At 36.8% G+C, this 18503-nt stretch overlaps 1 protein-coding gene across 3 annotated transcripts in view; it reads right to left on the bottom strand.

The window, feature by feature from the left end:
• DACH1 (dachshund family transcription factor 1) overlaps positions 1 to 18503 on the bottom strand; it is a 478465-nt gene that overhangs the window by 210602 nt on the left and 249360 nt on the right. For all 3 annotated transcript variants that reach the window (XM_025000109.2, XM_025000108.2, XM_059892257.1), the window contains exon 3: positions 7087 to 7248. In XM_025000109.2, the coding sequence (XP_024855877.1) occupies positions 7087 to 7248 (162 nt within the window). The remainder of the gene's footprint in view (positions 1 to 7086; positions 7249 to 18503) is intronic.

The raw sequence follows: 18503 nt of genomic DNA on the forward strand, positions 1-18503 counted from the left end.
GCTCAAATACTCTTACTACTACTACTAAATATTCTTAAGTGGTGCATTTTTCCCATAGTCCCCTGTTATGATCACTAAAGTTTTTAATCTTCTGTATGCACAATAAAGATGTTATGTTACATTATGCAAGAAAATGCAAACAATGCCAAGCACTATCTAGAAAATCATGAAAATGAGCCTAATAAAATGACTAGTTATTACCACAGGATCCTCTTGTATTCTTACATTCCAAATAAGTATTTTCTATCCTTATCCATCATAGGTAATGGTTACATAACCTACCTTTTTGGGGAACATTTAAGTTGTTTCAGTTTTGTGTTTGATTATAGAAATCACTGTAAAAAAAAAAAATAACTTCTTGCCTTTGATCTTCTTCTCAGGTTTCAAAAATCAAAGAATTTTAGAGCCAAAGGCTAAGTGGGCATCAAGCTCCTTATTTATTAAATAAGAAATCTGAGAAATTGAGAGACCTATCTAAGTTACTTATTAGCAATGTTACTACTAGAAGCTAAATCTTCTGACATATTTTGCCCTTTGCTTCCCATCTCAGCTTTTAGAAGCATCTAGAAGGACGTGTTTTGATCAGACTATAAGCTTTCAAATGATAATTTTGTCTTAAATTAGCTATTTATTCTTTGTATTTTCACATCAGATTACCTTATTTAAAATATTTCATGAAGAAGAAATGAAAGAAATATTAAATATTTAAGAATGCATTGAAAATTATGAAAGAGTAGGTTACTACTTTTTAGTTTTTTATTGTTGGAGTAAGCAACTTTGTGGGAAATGTCAGGATATGAAGACATCTTTTACATAGGAAATGATGTGAACCATATGGCTTATTCACCATCAACTGAATTACAAACCATGGCAGTTCCTACACTTTTAGGAGATGCTTATGTGGTCCTTCCATTAAAATTCCACTAATGTGACATTTGTGAAAAGGTTTGTTTGGACATACTTTCCTCACCATGTGAGAAGCCACAGACAGCAAAGGCATTGATTAAAAGTGTTTATATATAAATTGAAAGCTATCAGTTCTAAAATATTTCTCATTTCATGTGTCAGAGTTTTTTGGTCTTTTAGGGAAGTCTTGTCTGTTTCCATGTTTACAAGACTCTGGCTGTTAATATTGTTAAATTTTACTCATCGGACAGGAAGAAGGATCTTAGCAATCATTGTTAGGAAAAGAAACATTAAGAAAGTTAAAAAAAAAAGTTCCACATTTAATCTGTTAAACAATGGCAAATTTCTTATGAATCACTGATACTGTAATTGAACTGGAGACATTTTTAGAGCAAGCTTGCTTTGGCTTTTTCACCCTCCGATTTGGAATCTGCTCACAGTACTGCCAGCTTAACCAAAAAGGATTAACTCTCATATCCAACTGAGAACACAGATAATTCTCAGTAATTGGTAAAAAATGAAGATGAATGGGGCTGAGAGATAAGGAGCAATTAGCTCATCAGCAGTTACAGCTGTGCACTCAATCCGGATCCATCTCTTGAGTCTCGGCCCCTTTTAAAGAACCTACACAGAAAAAGCACAGGACACCCCTCCCCGAAAAATTGCTATACCTGCCCATCATTTCTCTAGTCTTCCATTTTATTTCCTTCCTATACAAAGACACCTGTCACAGCATGCTATGTAAATTACTACCTCTCTCAGGACCTATGTCTAAAGCCAATCTTCTTTTTAAACTTTTTTTTTATAACAGAAACCAAATGACTACTGTAGACACTCTTAAATTCCCTGTCAATCGTTTCATTATAGCAGCATCATCTGTTTGAAAATATAAGCAATTCCCTCATCTAATTATAGGAAGGATTTGAGGTTCATTAACATTGCCAAAGCAGAGAATCCAATGCGCAACTTCAGAGCTCTGCTTGGTGGCCGGTGTTCTCAGTTTCCTTTTATTTGCTTTCTCAAGGTCTCCAAGACTTTTTCCTGAAATCACAATATTAATTTTGCCTTCCAAATAGACACGTGAGATAGAAGAAAGGAAATGACTACAATGTAAAATATTTTATTTCTTCAGGACTAGCAAAAAAAAGTTAAGGGGATGATCAGATGGGGAAGATAATTTTATTATTTATCTGCCCAGCTTTTTTTTTTTTTTTCGTCATTGTTTTGTTTGTCGGTTGGTGGACAGAAGTAAGAAGTAAGGAATGCCATTGAAGAACACACACAGCTGTTTAATCCCAAACTAAAATTCTTGTTTTTACTTGAAACTCCTATATCCTTTTAACTATTGCAAATTTGGAAAATGCAAACAAATCCTACATTTCAGGCATATGAAATATGTTCAATTTGTGGATCACTGCATTAGGGTATTCTTGTCTACTTTCCATGGTGTTCAGAGGAGAAACTCTGAAGTCTTAAGATTACTTCACTTCCTCAAAGAAATAACAGCAGTTTGGGGTTATGACTATAGTTTAAACAATAAGATTTTCTTGGGACATCTGTTTTGAGATCACATTTTGAATAGATATGAACTCATTTCCTACGAAGCAAGCAATCTACTATTGTTGATAGCTGTTTACCAGTTCTATGAGTCAGATATTAGCTGGTGGCAAAGGTCCCTCTTAAATCCTCCTGTATTCTTTAAACTGTGTACATAGTGTTTTCCTTAAATAAAATGTTAAGAGAAGTAAAAATGCAGTCTTTTCCTGTCTCTTGGTAAATTATAGTCCACAAACGCTTGTACTTGGAAATAATATTTAATGTATTTATATTTAAAAGAGTCGTTTCCTTTGTTGTCATTAGTTAAGGGAGTAAGATATGAGGTTTAGCAAGTATGTAAATAACAGAGAAACTATTAAGAGATGCTTACTATGTCAATATTTATATAGCATTTAAAAACTAGAAGTTAAATTAAGTTTCCTTTATTTAGATTAAATCGATTGTGATTAATTTAGTATCCTCAAAAATGTGCATGATGCCAAAAAAAAGAAAAAGATAAGTAGATAAAACACAGCTACAGAGACTATGAAATTGACCTTGGGTTCACCGGTTTTAAATTCTGCCTTTCCAATATCCCAGTCCCAATTTCCAAGCAGCATTTTTTAAGATGGTTATGTAGATCAGTCCTTAAAGCAAAAAAATAGCAATTTATCTGGTCTGTATGTTGTGGATAGTGTTGCCACGAACAAGAATCCAGGACATTTTTCCTTCTTATCTGCTATGTAGCTTATATCAGCCAACCTGTCACAAGATAGCACTTGATATAAACAAGAGATTGCAAAGACATCTCAGTAATCAATATCAGGATGGCTACAGTATGGAAACCCCAACCAGTGCATATCATTTGTCTCAGCATCTATTTCTATGGCCAAATGAAGCATTAATTCAAATCATAAATCTATGGTGATTTAAATCTGGGAATGAGCACCTGCCTGCTTTAATGATTTATTTTGTACATTTCAGTAAGCAGGAGATTTGTCCATATGAACTGACAGGTCACCTTCAGATGCCAGGAGCAGGCTGTTTATCACCATGCAGACTAGCATCTCATCTCAGCAAGTAAATATTAAACTAAAAGAATCCAATTGATTGTGGATGAGGGAGAATGGCGACACGGCCGTATATTTTACTCAGCCTGCCGATGCCTTACTCGGGTCTATCCTAAAGTCCTCACTTCTTCCTAAAGTGATCATTCTGTTGGAAAGATGTGAGCTCAAGGTTACCAAGTAAAATTGGGATGAAAAATAATTATTTGTCAGTGTCACAGGTTTCTTCAAACACCTTTTTTTTTTGGCTAATTGTTGCAATTCATATTAAGAACTAGAGACACTCATCTATAATAAAAACATCCCTCACCTCACCAAGCCAAATAAAACCAAACCAAGCAAAAGAAAAAAAATAATCTATTTTCTAGGGCAACAAGGATTTTATTTACGACCAAGAGGGGGCAAAATAGAGTGTTTCTACATACAGAGCTCTGAAACTAACAGAACTTGTGAGCCACATGAGTACAAGGGAAAAAAAGAACTTGAACTGACTTCAGAAATGCCACTAGATTTGGGCAGGGCTGAGAGTACAATACATCATTTAAGTAGCACCTCTCTGAGGGGTTTTTCTACTTCAAAGGGCTGATAGATTCATGAGAGCAAGTACATTTGTATCCTGAAATATAAAGCTTCTGAGATTCTTGGGATTCCTCCTGGAATTCATAGGCTTCAATACCACTTCCTAAGCGCCTCCTGCTAACTGATGTTCCTGGGGATCCACCATATCCTGTTATGACTGTCTTCCTTAACCACGTCACCCATTAGACTGCGTGCCCCGTGACTGTTGAGACTATTAGGATTATTTTTGAGTTCCTAGAATAAGCTAAAATCAAACACACAACAAAATCCAAATGATGTCACAGATGCCCCCACATTTCCTCACAGGCATGAAGCTTAACAAATGCCTAGTAGAGAGCATAGGAAGACAGGAGGAAAGAGTTGGTGCTGTAAAAAGAGGAAGAAGGTGGTTTTCAGGAGGGCAAGCTGGAAGAAATCGTAACAATAGCAAAAATAATACCCACACAACCAACCTTACACATGACCAAAAGTGTGATAAACAGACATTGTAATGAATAAAATGATAAACACTTGACAAACATGCTTTCCTTTAATTCTCATGATGTAGATACTATTTTTTATGCCATTTTTCAGATTTGGAATGTAAGGCTCAGAAAGTTTACATAATTTTCCAAAGTCACATAGCAGTTAAGAAGTGTTTAATAAGTAGTAGTTATTAGACACTTACCAAGAGGCAGGCACTGTCCTGAGAAGCAGAGAAAACTGCAGCCTGTTTTAAAGCAACTACTTTGATCTTTGCAAACTCAACTCCCCCTCACCATTGCCCTGTACCTTCTCCCGCTCTACCCACTCCCTGCTCCAAACTCTGTTTCCCTGATCTCCAAGTAAAGAAGAAAGGAGCAAGGGGTATGCTCCAGAAGAATAATAAATCAAAAATTCTTAGAGGATAGTGGTATGTGAGAATAGAAGAAAAATGACAATGATAACATTTTGCCCCCAAACAGCTATAGATATATATAACACACATGATCTATATGCCTTAGGGACTAATGGTAGCATTAATGTTAACAAAGTCTCAAAATATTAAGGCCCTCTAGGAAAATTCAAATAAATACCCATTTCTGGCTCAAACTGGATGATGCGTGTCAAAACTAAAAAGCGATATAAACTAGCAAGCAAATACCTTAATGGAAGAAAAGTGATTGCTTCCAATAAAACACAAATTTAAACTGATTCTTGCTTAAGCCATTATGATAGTCTAGGTATCCAAATGATTATGGGAGGCACAAGGTGATCAGAAAACAAATGTTATTTCATAATATCAAATGTTAAGAGTATGTCAATGCCTAATTATGTTCTCTTTATCTTATGCCTATTGGTTTCTCCAAAGCCAGTTTCTGCTCTGCTGCTCAGGAAACTTGACAGAGGTATAAAGTTTCAATATATTTTGTTCAAGTGTTATTACACTGCCTTATTCAAAGATCCCTCCTCACAACACCAACTACCAACAATAAACCGCACTGAAGTCTTAACTCTCCTAAAATTTTGAAAACAATCCAAATTATGTTTTGGAATTATAAGTATGATTTATAATGGCTAATTACTTGTTTTTAAAAGTGTCCAATTTTGCTCTATTTTATCAAAGTAAGACCATTATGTTACAACTGTGTGCAATCAATAGTTTTAAAAAGACAATTACAATTCTTTCATTTCACTTCAATAGTTTTTAACTTTTAGAAGTTTAAATTGAAGTGTGTAAACTATAACCTAAACAATCCACTGCCCTCTGTCTTCTTAATAGAAGCACCATAAATGTGAACGTTGATGTTTCCTTTAGTTCTTTTCAATTTTTGTGCCATTCTTTGGCTTTTTTACACATCTTTCCATCCTTCTAAGAATTGCTACCACCTTCTTTATCCTGCTCTCAAATCAAAGCCATTAACACTGCTCTTTCTCTTCCCTAGTTCTGATGAAAAAGTTATCTTTTTTCTCTTTTGTACACTCCACTTTGGCATCACTAAAGCCATGGTATTTGTGTATGTGTTTTAAAATTACTTCTTACTATGTTACTCATATCTAGCACATGATCTCATGAATTGTTGTGAAAATGATTATCACTGAAGTCCACAGCATTCCTTCTTACACCTACACCTATATGTCAAGGAACTGAAAGCAAGCAGATACTGATTATTAAAGAGATAATCTGTTAAAATGCAGCATAGAAAAGAAAATCTAATTGAACTGCCAAACTTATTGCCTCCCTCATGAACATATATGCTGGATATAGTCTCTTGTATACATCTTGTAGCATCCAAATTTCTCCTGTTACATTAAATTTTGAGCATGATTTCTATATTTTAAAGAAAAATAATTTGGTGGGGATAAAATGTTGTATCTCAAAAACAGAGATACAAAAGATATCCTCAATAAAAATGTGGCCCTCACTTGAAGTTGACTGACAAAATGAATTACCCAAAAGAATTCTGCAAAGATAAAGTTGTTCCTTTTATTTTAAACAGTGACTATTAATCTTACTTTTCTCCACACCTCAAGAACAAAAAAGATCAAATTAAGAAATTGAAGTGACATAGTTTAAATAAGAGAAATTGATAACGGTTGTATACAGAAAGAATGAATCAGCAGCATAATTTTCACTCTTGGCAGCCAGCACATGAGAAGGTAAAGTTTACATTTTGCTGCTAAGGCACGTTCTTCTTCGGTAACCAATGAATTACAACTTAGAAGTCTGTGGCTTTGTTTGTAAATGTTCTTCTGTCACCTCGTGTATAATCAATTATTTCAAAATTCTAACTAATAAAGCTTATTTGTATTACGAAATGTGTTAACTAAAATCATATAGTAACATTTAAAAATAATGTTCTCAATTATTTATTTAGAATACATGTTGTTAGGCTAATTGGCTTCTTCAAAAGATACACTATCTTCAAAGCTAAAAGGAACAACTTCTTGAATGGGTAGCCAATAGCTGGGTTCTGTAAAAGAAAGTCACTTAGTAACAAAATGATTACAGTTAGGTTTCACTGAACAGAAAACTTACCAACACTTGAATTCATGTCCCCATTTTCAGAATCTGCTCCATGTTGGTTATTACTGGCGTGATAGTTGCTCATAGCTTCTAATTTGATTTTTTTCACCTTCATTGCTTCGGCGATAGCTGCATTGGTAGCAGCGGCAGCTGCTGCAGCTGCTGCTGTCAAACCTTTAAAGAATAAATTAAAAATGAGGTAATGCACATTCTGATTTTTCACATAAGAGTTCATGTACTTTATACAACACATATACAAACATATTGGAGTATCTGATTCCTTTATGCAATACTCTCATATCGTATATTCATTCCCAATGAACCAATGAAAGAACATTGATAGAATGGACAGAATGCTCTCCAAACTCCCACATCAGTATTAGCAGAAGCATAATTCGTACGTAGAAGGATAATAGTAGAAATAAGGCCAGAATTCTCTCTCAAACAACTCCATCTGAATATGTCATTCCCCGCCTGCTTCCAATGCTGTCCAGCTGCCTGATGAGGGTAAAAATATAACCTGCTTAACAATTCACCAAGCTTTTCACTAGACCTGGAAAGCTAGCTAATCACCCTAAATCTCCCTGTCTCATGCCTCACTCCCCCTGTGTTGAACTTGGCCCCAAGGCCCACATGTGCTCTGTGTCTTCAAGCCTGCACTTTCTCACAGACCATCAAATGTCCCAGACGACTCTACTTCTCATCCTCCAGTATTCTAGTCCCAGAGTCCACCCTTCTAATCACTATGCCATGATATTTATCCAAACAGTTTGTCTCTGTTCACTAAGAAAACGACAGGTAAGAGTGATCATGAGGTGATTTCCCTGGTGGTCCAGTGGTTAAGAATCTGCTTGCAATGCAGGGGACACTGGTTCAATCCCTAGTCAAGGAACTAAGATCCCACATACTATGGAGCAACTCAGCCCATGTGCCACAACTACTGAGCCTTCACACTCTGGAGCCCACACTCGGAAGCTACTGTGCCTGCGCACCACAATGAAAGAGCCCACGTACCACAAGACCTGATGAAGCCAAATAAATAAATAAACTTTTTTTTTAAAGGAGTGATCATGAGATTAGAAATAACAGTGAGACCAATATGGAAGAGCAGAAAGAGAAGTGTCAGCTTTAGGTACAGGCACCAGGTATCCAGCAGAGGTTTCAGAGCAGTGTGAACTTCTAAGTCAAATCACTTCATCCTGACATTCTTCACATTCCCCTGGTAGCTTAGATGGTAAAGAATCTGCCTGCAATGCAGGACACCCAGGTTCAATTCCAGGGTCAGGAAGATCCCTTCGAGGAGGGCATGGCAATCCACTCTGGTATTTTTGTCTGGAGAATCCCATGGACAGAGAAGCCTAGCAGGCTACAGTCCATGGGGTCACAAAGAGTTGGACATGTCTGAGCACTACATGAATGATTTCTCTTAACTTTAGAACTTTGACGTCTGTGAAAGGATATACCCTCCCACTGCCCTCATACTTTTTGCTATGGCTGCTTCAGAGCTGCCTTCAGTGCTTCAGCCCGCTCTGAATTTATCTGTATGATTTATTTCCACTCGCAGCTGGTGGATTAGAGACTGAACACCTCTCTCCTTCTTTTCCTCCCCACTAATCATCACTTCTACTTACTACAGCAAATAAGTTACTGCCTCAGGAATTAAAGAAAGTTTTGTTTTTGTTTTCCCCTAGAAACCTCTGCTTTATTTTAGAGGTTAGGGGAAGACCTCACCTTTCCCTCAGATCTGACCAAAAACACCCTGACAACTTTCACCCCAATGCAACAAAACTTTCAGACCGGATCTTTGCATGACAAACTGATAATCACCCCCTAAAAAGGCACTGGTCTGAACTAAAAGAATTCATCTGGGTCTGAACTGAACACTTATTGCCATTTAAGTCCCAACTTGAACTGATTCTCTCCTCTTCCTATGATTGAATTTACTCCCCAGTTACTCATTTCCTTCAAAGATGTTTCAGAACATTTTCTTTCCTGTTCTCTTAAAATTCTGTTTGTGTTTCCCAGAAAATCTCTCTTCCTCAATTCGCCTTGTCACCAGTGTGAACATCCCACTTGTCCTTTCCCTTTATTGCCTGGTGTTGTCCCATCTCCAATTTATGACACATCTTTATCTTTGATTTATGCAGCAGGTAAATCTTGTTCCATAGTATGCAAGTAAAAAAGAACACCTACAACTTGAGATATGAGTCTTATTATTGGATAGTTCTGAATCAAGCTCAGTAGCATGAAACATAACTATGCATGATATGGCCTTACATAAGCTATAAAAATCTTCTTAAGTATGTTTTCTTCATCTGTGAAGTCATCCTATTCACAAAGGGATAATAGAAGGATTAAATAATATAAACTGTGTGAAGAATGCCACATTATGTTTAGTAAAAATTAGGCGGGCCTTGTGTGCTAGTTTTTACTTTAATAAGTCAAGCCCAGTCTTAGCTATGAGTCCTGCAGGATATGATGAGCTGACCACATCCCCCTCAGCTAGAAGCCTAATTCTCCTTATCTGCCTGCATTAACCCTTGACTTTTAAAAATGCTTTCAATAATTTTAGTATGAAAAGAGTACTTATGATACACTTCTATTTCTCCACTTGACATTTTTCTCCCCAGGTTTACATTTCTAATATAAATTCCAACAGATAGTTGTGTGTATGATACACATACATGCTATAACTTAACTATAATACTTTTAAAATATTCTATTTTCAGTATGGTTTCATGATGACAAGAAGAAAGCTATTACATTTACAACAGTTGCTGACTTTAGTTCTACTAACTCACCTTGATGTTTGATGGGTCCTCAAATTTAATTCTTTAATAACTTTCGAATTCAGCCAATTTTCTCCATCTCTATTGGCTCCCCCTAGTACAAACTGTCGCTTTTTCTTCCATGGAGTATTGTAATTATTCTTAACAGCTTTTACTTTCTCTACTTTCAGTCTCTTATGATTCATGCAGCAGTCAACATAACCTTACGAAAATGAAAATCCAATCCTGACATTCAATGCCTGCTCTGAGGAGCAAGTTGGGTGCTTCATGTGTCTGTCAGGGCCCTGTGTGCTCAGTCCTCTGCTTCTCTGTGTGGCATTATCTTTCCACCAGGTTCCTTTTGCTTTCTGTCTTCAGAAACATAGACGTCTTTCGCATCTTCTAACAAACATTTCCTCTTTCAAATTAGACTCTGCACATGGTGTTCAAACTTTCTAGAAAAGCTGTCCAGTTCCATACCCCAGACCTGTCCCTGCAAGCCATGTGATGGCTTAAATATGATGCTCCACAGGGAGCAGGCTCAGGATCCTGACTCTTTAATCAGCTTCCTTAGTGGTTCAGACAGTAAGTATATGCCTACAATGTAGGAGACCTGAGTTCAATCCCCGAGTCATGAAGATCTCCTGGAGAAGGAAATGGCTAACCACACTAGTATTCTTGCCTGGAGAATCTCATATACAGAGGAGCCTGGCAGGCTACAGTCTACAGCCTTACAAAGAGTCGAACACGACTGACTGACTAACATTTTCATTTCACTTTTCTTTTTTCAGTGGAAACAGGCTTAAGATTCTTACTCCTCAATCTACCTAGGAAAGAGCTCCAACACTTCAAGAATCAATCTAAGACTTGCTTATTTTAAAGAGCTGACTTTCCCCACCCTACTCCACAAGAGTAGAGCTTGTGTTCTCAGCTCTGTTGAATGAGAATTTGTCTTCTCTGTGCATTAGAATCACTCACAGAACTTTAAAACCATACAAAGAGCTGAGTTCTATCATCTGAGATTCTGGTTATTTTGAGTTGTATATTTGAGTTGAATTTACTGCTCCTTGGGTTATATTAATGTGAAATCTGAGAACACAAACTCACTCCCTTAAATTGTTTTTTTTTTTTGAGGGGGAAAGTGGGGAGAGGGATGTTGCTTGGGGGGTTAGTTAGGGCTGACTCCTCTAACTAGGTTATAACACCAAAAGGACAGAAAAACATTCTTAATATAATTATCTCAAACACTGAAGCCAAAGCCTGGCAAAATTTGTATCTGAATGAAAAAAATGCTTCTGAAATTGGATTACCTGAAAAGCCACAAGAGAAATATGGGCATTATTTTGACAATATCGGGCTTCCCTGGTAGCTCAACTGGTAAAGAATCCACCTGCAATGCAGAAGACCCTGGCTTGATTCGTGATCAGGAGGATCTGCTGGAGAAGGGATAGGCTACCCACTTCAGTATTCTTGGAATTCCCTGGTCCCTCAGCTTGTAAATAATCCACCTGCAATGTGGGAGAACTGGGTTTGATTCCTGGGTTGGGAAAATCCCCTGGAGAAGGAAACAGTTACCCACTCCAGTATTCTGGCCTGGAGAATTCCATCGACAATACAGTCCATGGGGTCACAAACAGTCGGACACAACTAAGCGACTTTCACTTTGACAATATCAATGTATGCCATTAAAAACACTTTATATATATTGCAGTCAATAAATATATACTAACAGTAGCAAATCTCATTAACTTAATAATAAGCATTTACTCTCCATTGCTGGAGACAATTACAAAAGTCTCACCTTCACTTCTGCATTTATTGCACTTTCTGTTGGCCTTATCATAGCCCTTTCAAATCATTAATGTAATTCTCAAATCCTCTCTGGCTTGCTGCCTCTAGTAAAATCTTACTTTAGAATATAGACACTCACTTTAGAAAGAGCCCCCATTGTATATTTTGTTCCCTATTGAAGCTGCCTTTGAAAGAACAGTTTAACAAATTCACAAAAAAGCTCCAGTGTTTTGTCTATGTTTCATAGAGAACACAGTGTTAAAACTCTTCCAATGTAATCAAGAATGGTTTGCTGGTGCGACATGCATGGACCCAGAGATTATCGCATGAAATGAAGTAAATCAGGCAAAGACAAATATCATATGATGTCACTTATATGTGGAAATAAAAAATGATACAAATGAACTTATTTACAAAACAGTCTCACAGACTTAGAACACAAACTATGGTGACCAAAGGAGAAACTTCGGGGGAAGGATAAACTAGGAGTTTGGAATTAATGGATACATATTACTATATATAAAACAGAAAAACAACAAAGACCTAGCATATAGCACAGAGAACTATATTCAACATCTTATAATACCTTATAATGGGAAGGAATATGGAAAAGCATAAATATGCTTATATATGTATATAACTGAATCACTTTGCTGTATACCTGAAGCTAACAAAACATTGTAAATCATCTATGAAGTGAAGTGAAGTCGCTCAGTCGTGTCCGACTCTTTGCGACCCCATGGACTGTAGCCCACCAGGCTCCTCCATCCATGGGATTCTTCAGGCAAGAATACTGGAGTGGGTTGCCATTTCCTTCTCCAGGGGATCTTCCTGACCCAGGGACTGAACCTAGGTCTCCCACACTGCAGGCAGATGCTTTAACCTCTGAGCCACCAGGGAAGCCCTCTATTCAATATGAAAAAAATTTAAAAAGAATGGTCTGCTTGTGTAAACACTGGTAATAAAACATCTACCACATACTTTTTCTCCCTGTGTGAGCTTTTCCTACTTAGAACTCTTTCCACTTGCCTCATATTCAGATTTCATGATATTCTCCTTCAATATCCCACCCTGAAACAGCGCATTTATGACTGCTTTTAACTTTTTCCAGACAAAACAAGTCCTTTTTTCCCCTAAGAACTAGGTAATCCAGTTTCTCGACGTGATAATCTATATCAAATCCAGCTGCGGAGCTTGGTAAAGTGGAAGATTATCATCGCTGGGGCCATATTCACAGAATCTATCTCTTAGATGGGCTTCCCTCATAGCTCAGTTGGTAAAGAATCTGCCTTCAATGCTGGAGACCCCGGTTCCATTCCTGGGTCAGGAAGATCCCATGGAGAAGGGATAGGCTACCCACTCCAGTATCCTTGGGCTTTCCTTGTGGCTCAGTTGGTAAAGAATCCACCTGCAATGGGAGACCTGGGTTTGATCCCTTGGTTGGGAGGATTGTATAGTCCATGGGGTTGCAAACAGTCAGACATAACTGAGCGACTTTCACTTTTCATTTCTGAGAGATGGACTGAAAAATCTGTAATTTTATCTTTCAACAGGTTGATTCTCTGCCCTTAGATTATTTGATGACAATAATATACCATATTAAAGTGTGGCTGCATTTTACAATAAAAGCTTATTAGCCTGGTAGTAGTTTTTGAAAGTGAGTATAGTTCAGAATCAACAAGGAAACTTGTTACAAAACAAAATTAGGATGACTCAATCATCAGGATCTGAGACACACTGCTGTAGACGCAGACTCAGAACTGTAGGTTCAGACTTTGGAAAATTGAGTCTGAGCACAGCAGAAGCAAAGAGGCCAGCCAGGTAATGCTGCACTTCCGTGTGATATAAATACAGTAGTCCTGTGTGTGATTAAGTCAACCAACAACTTACACTGACAAATCTATTTGGTATATACAGTAACTGTTAACCAAAGAGCTTGAGTAACTTCTGATTCTTCAATCACGTAGAATTTTTATCAGATTTATTTCTCTCATTGGGGGAAAGTTATGTGTATATATATAACACACACACATAGTGTGTGTGTGTGTGTGTGTGTGTGCCCGCGAGTGCGCAGGTGCACAGTGAAGAAACAAATAAATGAATAAAGAATCTCTCCCACTAAGGAAAGATTAAATCATCTATTTTACTTCCTGAAATTTTCTTTTTTATACGCCCCAAGAACAATAGTAGTATTTTACACATAAAGATCAAAACATGCACTAAAACATGTAGTCAAATATCAGTTCAGTCAGTTCAGTCGCTTAGTCGTGTCTGACTCTTTGCGACCCCATGAATCGCAGCACACCAGGCCTCCCTGTCCATCACCATCTCCCAGAGTTCACTCAAATTCACGTCCATCGAGTAAGTGATGCAATCCAGCCATCTCAGCCTCTGTCATCCCCCATTCCCCCTGCCCGCAATGCCTCCCAGCATCAGAGTCTTTTCCAATGAGTCAACTCTTCGCATGAGGTGGCCAAAGTACTGGAGTTTCAGCCTTAGCATCATTCCTTCCAAAGAAATCCCAGGGCTGATCTCCTTCAGCATGGACTGGTTGGATCTCCTTGCAGTCCAAGGGACTCTCAAGAGTCTTCCCCAACACCACAGTTCAAAAGCATCAATTCTTCGGCACTCAGCTTTCTTCACAGTCCAACTCTTGCATCCATATATGACCACTGGAAAAAACATAGCCTTGACTAGATGGACCTTTGTTGGCAAAGTAATGTCTCTGCTTTTCAATATGCTATCTAAGTTGGTCATAACTTTTCTTCCAAGGAGTAAGCGTCTTTTAATTTCATGGCTGCAGTCACCATCTGCAGTGATTTTGGAGCCCAAAATAATAAAGTCTGACACTGTTTCCCCATCTGTTTCCCATGTAGTGATGGGACCAGATGCCATGATCTTCGTTTTCTGAATGTTGAGCTTTAAGCCAACTTGCTCACTCTCCTCTTTCACTTTCATCAAGAGGCTTTTGAGTTCCTCTTCACTTTCTACCATAAAGGTGGTGTCATCTGCATTGAGATTATTGATATTTCTCCAGGCAATCTTGATTCCAGCCTGTGCTTCTTCCAGTCCAGCGTTTCTCATGATGTACTCTGCATAGAAGTTAAATAAGCAGGGTGACAATATACAGCCTTGACATACTCCTTTTCCTATTTGGAACCAGTCTGTTGTTCCATGTCCATCCAGTTCTAACTGTTGCTTCCTGACCTGCATATAGGTTTCTCAAGAGGCAGGTCAGGTGGTCTGATATTCCCATCTCTGTTCAGAATTTTCCACAGTTTATTGTGATCCAAACAGTCAAAGGCTTTGGCATAGTCAATAAAGCAGAAATAGATGTTTTTCTGGAACTCTCTTGCTTTTTCCATGATCCAGCGGATGTTGGCAATTTGATCTCTGGTTCCTCTGCCTTTTCTATAACCAGCTTGAACATCAGGAAGTTCACGGTTCACATATTGCTGAAGCCTGGCTTGGAGAATTTTGAGCATTACTTTACTAGCATGTGAGATGAGTGCAATTGTGCGGTAGTTTGAGCATTCTTTGGCATTGCCTTTCTTTGGGATTGGAATGAAAACTGACCTTTTCCAGTCCTGTGGCCACTGCTGAATTTTCCAAATTTGCTGGCATATTGAGTGCAGCACTTTCACAGCATCATCTTTCAGGATTTGAAAGAGCTCAACTGGAATTCCATCACCTTCACTAGCTTTGTTCATAGTGATGCTTTCTAAGGTCCACTTGACTTCACACACCAGGATTTCTAGGTGAGTGATCACACCATTGTGATTATCTTGGTCATGAAGATCTTTTTTGTACGGTTCTTCTGTATATTCTTGCCATCTCTTCTTAATATCTTCTGCTTCTGTTAGGGCCATACCATTTCTGTCCTTTATTGAGCCCATCTTTGCATGAAATGTTCCCTTGGTATCTCTAATTTTCTTGAAGAGATCTCTAGTCTTTCCCATTCTGTTGTTTTCCTCTATTTCTTTGCGTTGGTCACTGAAGATGGCTTTCTTATCTCATAGTCAAATATAGTATAGATTTATTTTATTTTAAAATACTTAAACCCTATTTTATCATCATCAATTGGGAGACTTTAATATATGCCTAAAATTCTGTCACTAATAAAATAATGTATTGAAAGACAGTTTGTTTGTTTTTTTTTTAACGTCTTCCTTCGGAGAAAGGATAATAAGTCATGAATACATTGTGCAATTCCTAGACCTTATATTGGCCCTCAGAAAAGGGACTTTTAATCAAACTTCAGTTAAAATCCATAGGCCTTAGAGCATGAAGAGATACTCAGGTTTTTTTTTTTTTTCTATCTGATCTTTATAAACTTTCACTTACAAAAGAATGAGCATATTTTTACACAGCATTTGGAAATACAGCTTGTCGTATTAGCGTTTGAATTACACTACAAACTCATTACTGTGGGCTCCATTCTGTTTACTCCTTCAGAGCAAATTCTATATTATCTTTTAACTAGTTATGGTTAGATTTTTCTTTTTATCTTGGCTTATAGGTTTCTTTTCATAATACTTTTATTTTTTGATGCACCATTAAAATCTTTTAGAGTTCTTTTTGAAAAAGTGACTGACATGGGGATTACTATTTATCTACACTCACTATCATAGAAAGAATAAACATATGGTGGCTGAAAGAAACACTTTAAAGAGTCGTACAAACTTTGGACAACATTTTTATGAAATAATGCAGTAAGTTATATAATTCCTAAACCTTCAAAATTCCTATCTTTAAGAGATACCAGTTCCGATCAGTAGTGTTATGGGGAATAAAGGTAAAATAGTGCACACAACAGCTAAACCCTCTGCAAATGGTAGTAAATATTTTCAAGTAACCCATAAAATCCAGCACACCTTTATTTAGTTTTACATTTGTTCAATTATTCACAAAAATGCAAATATGACAAAAGCTATCCAAAGCTGTAGGGTTATAATCTAGCCATTTGGCAAACGGACACCTGGAAATCATGCTTCTATCCAATCTTTTGACTTAGTAGTCTCTGTCGATCAAAGTTATCATAAAATCATTAACTTTCCACTCTGTGCTATATTGATACAAAGCCTTTGCTACTTCAAATTCAATATCCAAAATCCAATCCTTGGGTTTATCATTTGGAAGAGAAGTAGGCATTACTGTTGCTTAAGAGCCTTTTCCTTGCAAAGATAGCATTTTCGTTTTGCTCTCAACTTTTATCAAGAGCTTTCAAATACTTCAAATACTGTTATACAATCCTGACTGCTCTCTCTAAAAAGGGAAAAGTACCCCCATTCTATTTATTTCAAATAAGTTAATATCCTTAGTTATAAAGAGTAGATTACAACTATAGATTATAAATATCAATAAAAGAGACATATTGCTGTCAAATTCTTTCTCTGATCTGTTTGTTTGCTCATTAACTTGAAAGGTCTAATCTTTGATCTTTGGTTTCAAAGACAACAAGATGACTTCCAAATGTTTGATATGTTGTCTACTTTTACATCACATTCCATATAAAATGTATTTTCCAAGACTTAATGGCTAAATAAAATTAGTTATAAGCAAGAGATAGTAAGCATTCAAAGTTTCCATATGATAGACTTTTTATGAGTCTGTCACATTACCCAAACTTAGAAAAAAACACTTTAACATGCACTCATTTCTAGCCAATAGTAGTTATTATTAATATTCTGGAATTAATAAGTTATTTATGTCTGGCATTCTTCCTACTGATTATTCAGGGAGACAGGCGGCTTATAAATATCTCATCACTCCACCGTCACAGAAATTTCATCGACAGTGCTCATGCACAGCTATTAGCAATATGAATCTAACCATTACAAGAAGGAGGAAAATCGAACATGTGGCATTAATACGCAGTCCTGGTTCCTAACCATCTGATAGGCAGATGGTGTGAAGCGGATTCTCCAGCTGAAATGAAGGGGCACATCATTTAAAACCTTGTTTGCATTCTAACTGATATCAGTGCCATATTGATATACATGATACATCATGGCAGTATTTGAACAATCTAGTTTGTTTCCGTCATAAATGTTTACAACCTTGTTTTTTTTTAATCTTATAAGCATGTTCAGAAGAGTGTATTTTTAATTTATGAAACCTATTGTTTACTTCTGTTGAATTAGAAGATTAGAGAAAGCAAGAATATTAAATTACCTCAACCAGAGCAATATAACCAAGACAGATGAATAAAGTGGGTTTCTATTTTCAATAAGATGTTAGTAAAGGAATTTTAAAATTAGCCCAGGCATTTTGTGCATTAAATTCATTTATTCATTTAAGCCTTCTAGGTTTTTCTCCCCCAAGTGGCATACAGAGATACTTAATGCTTTACATAGTCATTCATTTAAAATTCTTGCTGTGTGCAATTAATCTTGTCCAACAATTTGATTCAGAAAGTAAAACATCAAAAAGCATAGCTCATTTCAACAGTCATTACTGTGAAGTAATCTTTCTGCTCCTGACAGGTCCTATAGACTTTTTGCAAAATTCTATTGAAGGTGCATTGTAAGCTCCGTATGAGTCTGAATTACAACTCAATTGAAATCACTCCAAGTCTTAGAAGAACTCTTGGCTCAATATAGCAACTTGAAAACACCAGTACCTTTTTTCCACTCTGTCTTCTTCCTATCCTTATTTAAATGCCAGCTGTCTAAAAAACTGAAACTAATTTTCACAGTTACTTTATTTCCCAATACTTTCTATTAAATGGAAATTATGATTGAAATATGTCTGTCCTCCCCATTAAATGATTAAATAACAGAAATGATAAGCAATTAGAATAAATAACTTTATTGTAAGGCAGGAGAGGCTGAAGATTTTGAATGTGAGTTTTTCTCCTAAGGTACATTA

Source organism: Bos taurus, chromosome 12 (assembly GCF_002263795.3).
Source record: "Bos taurus isolate L1 Dominette 01449 registration number 42190680 breed Hereford chromosome 12, ARS-UCD2.0, whole genome shotgun sequence".
NCBI lineage: Eukaryota > Metazoa > Chordata > Mammalia > Artiodactyla > Bovidae > Bos > Bos taurus.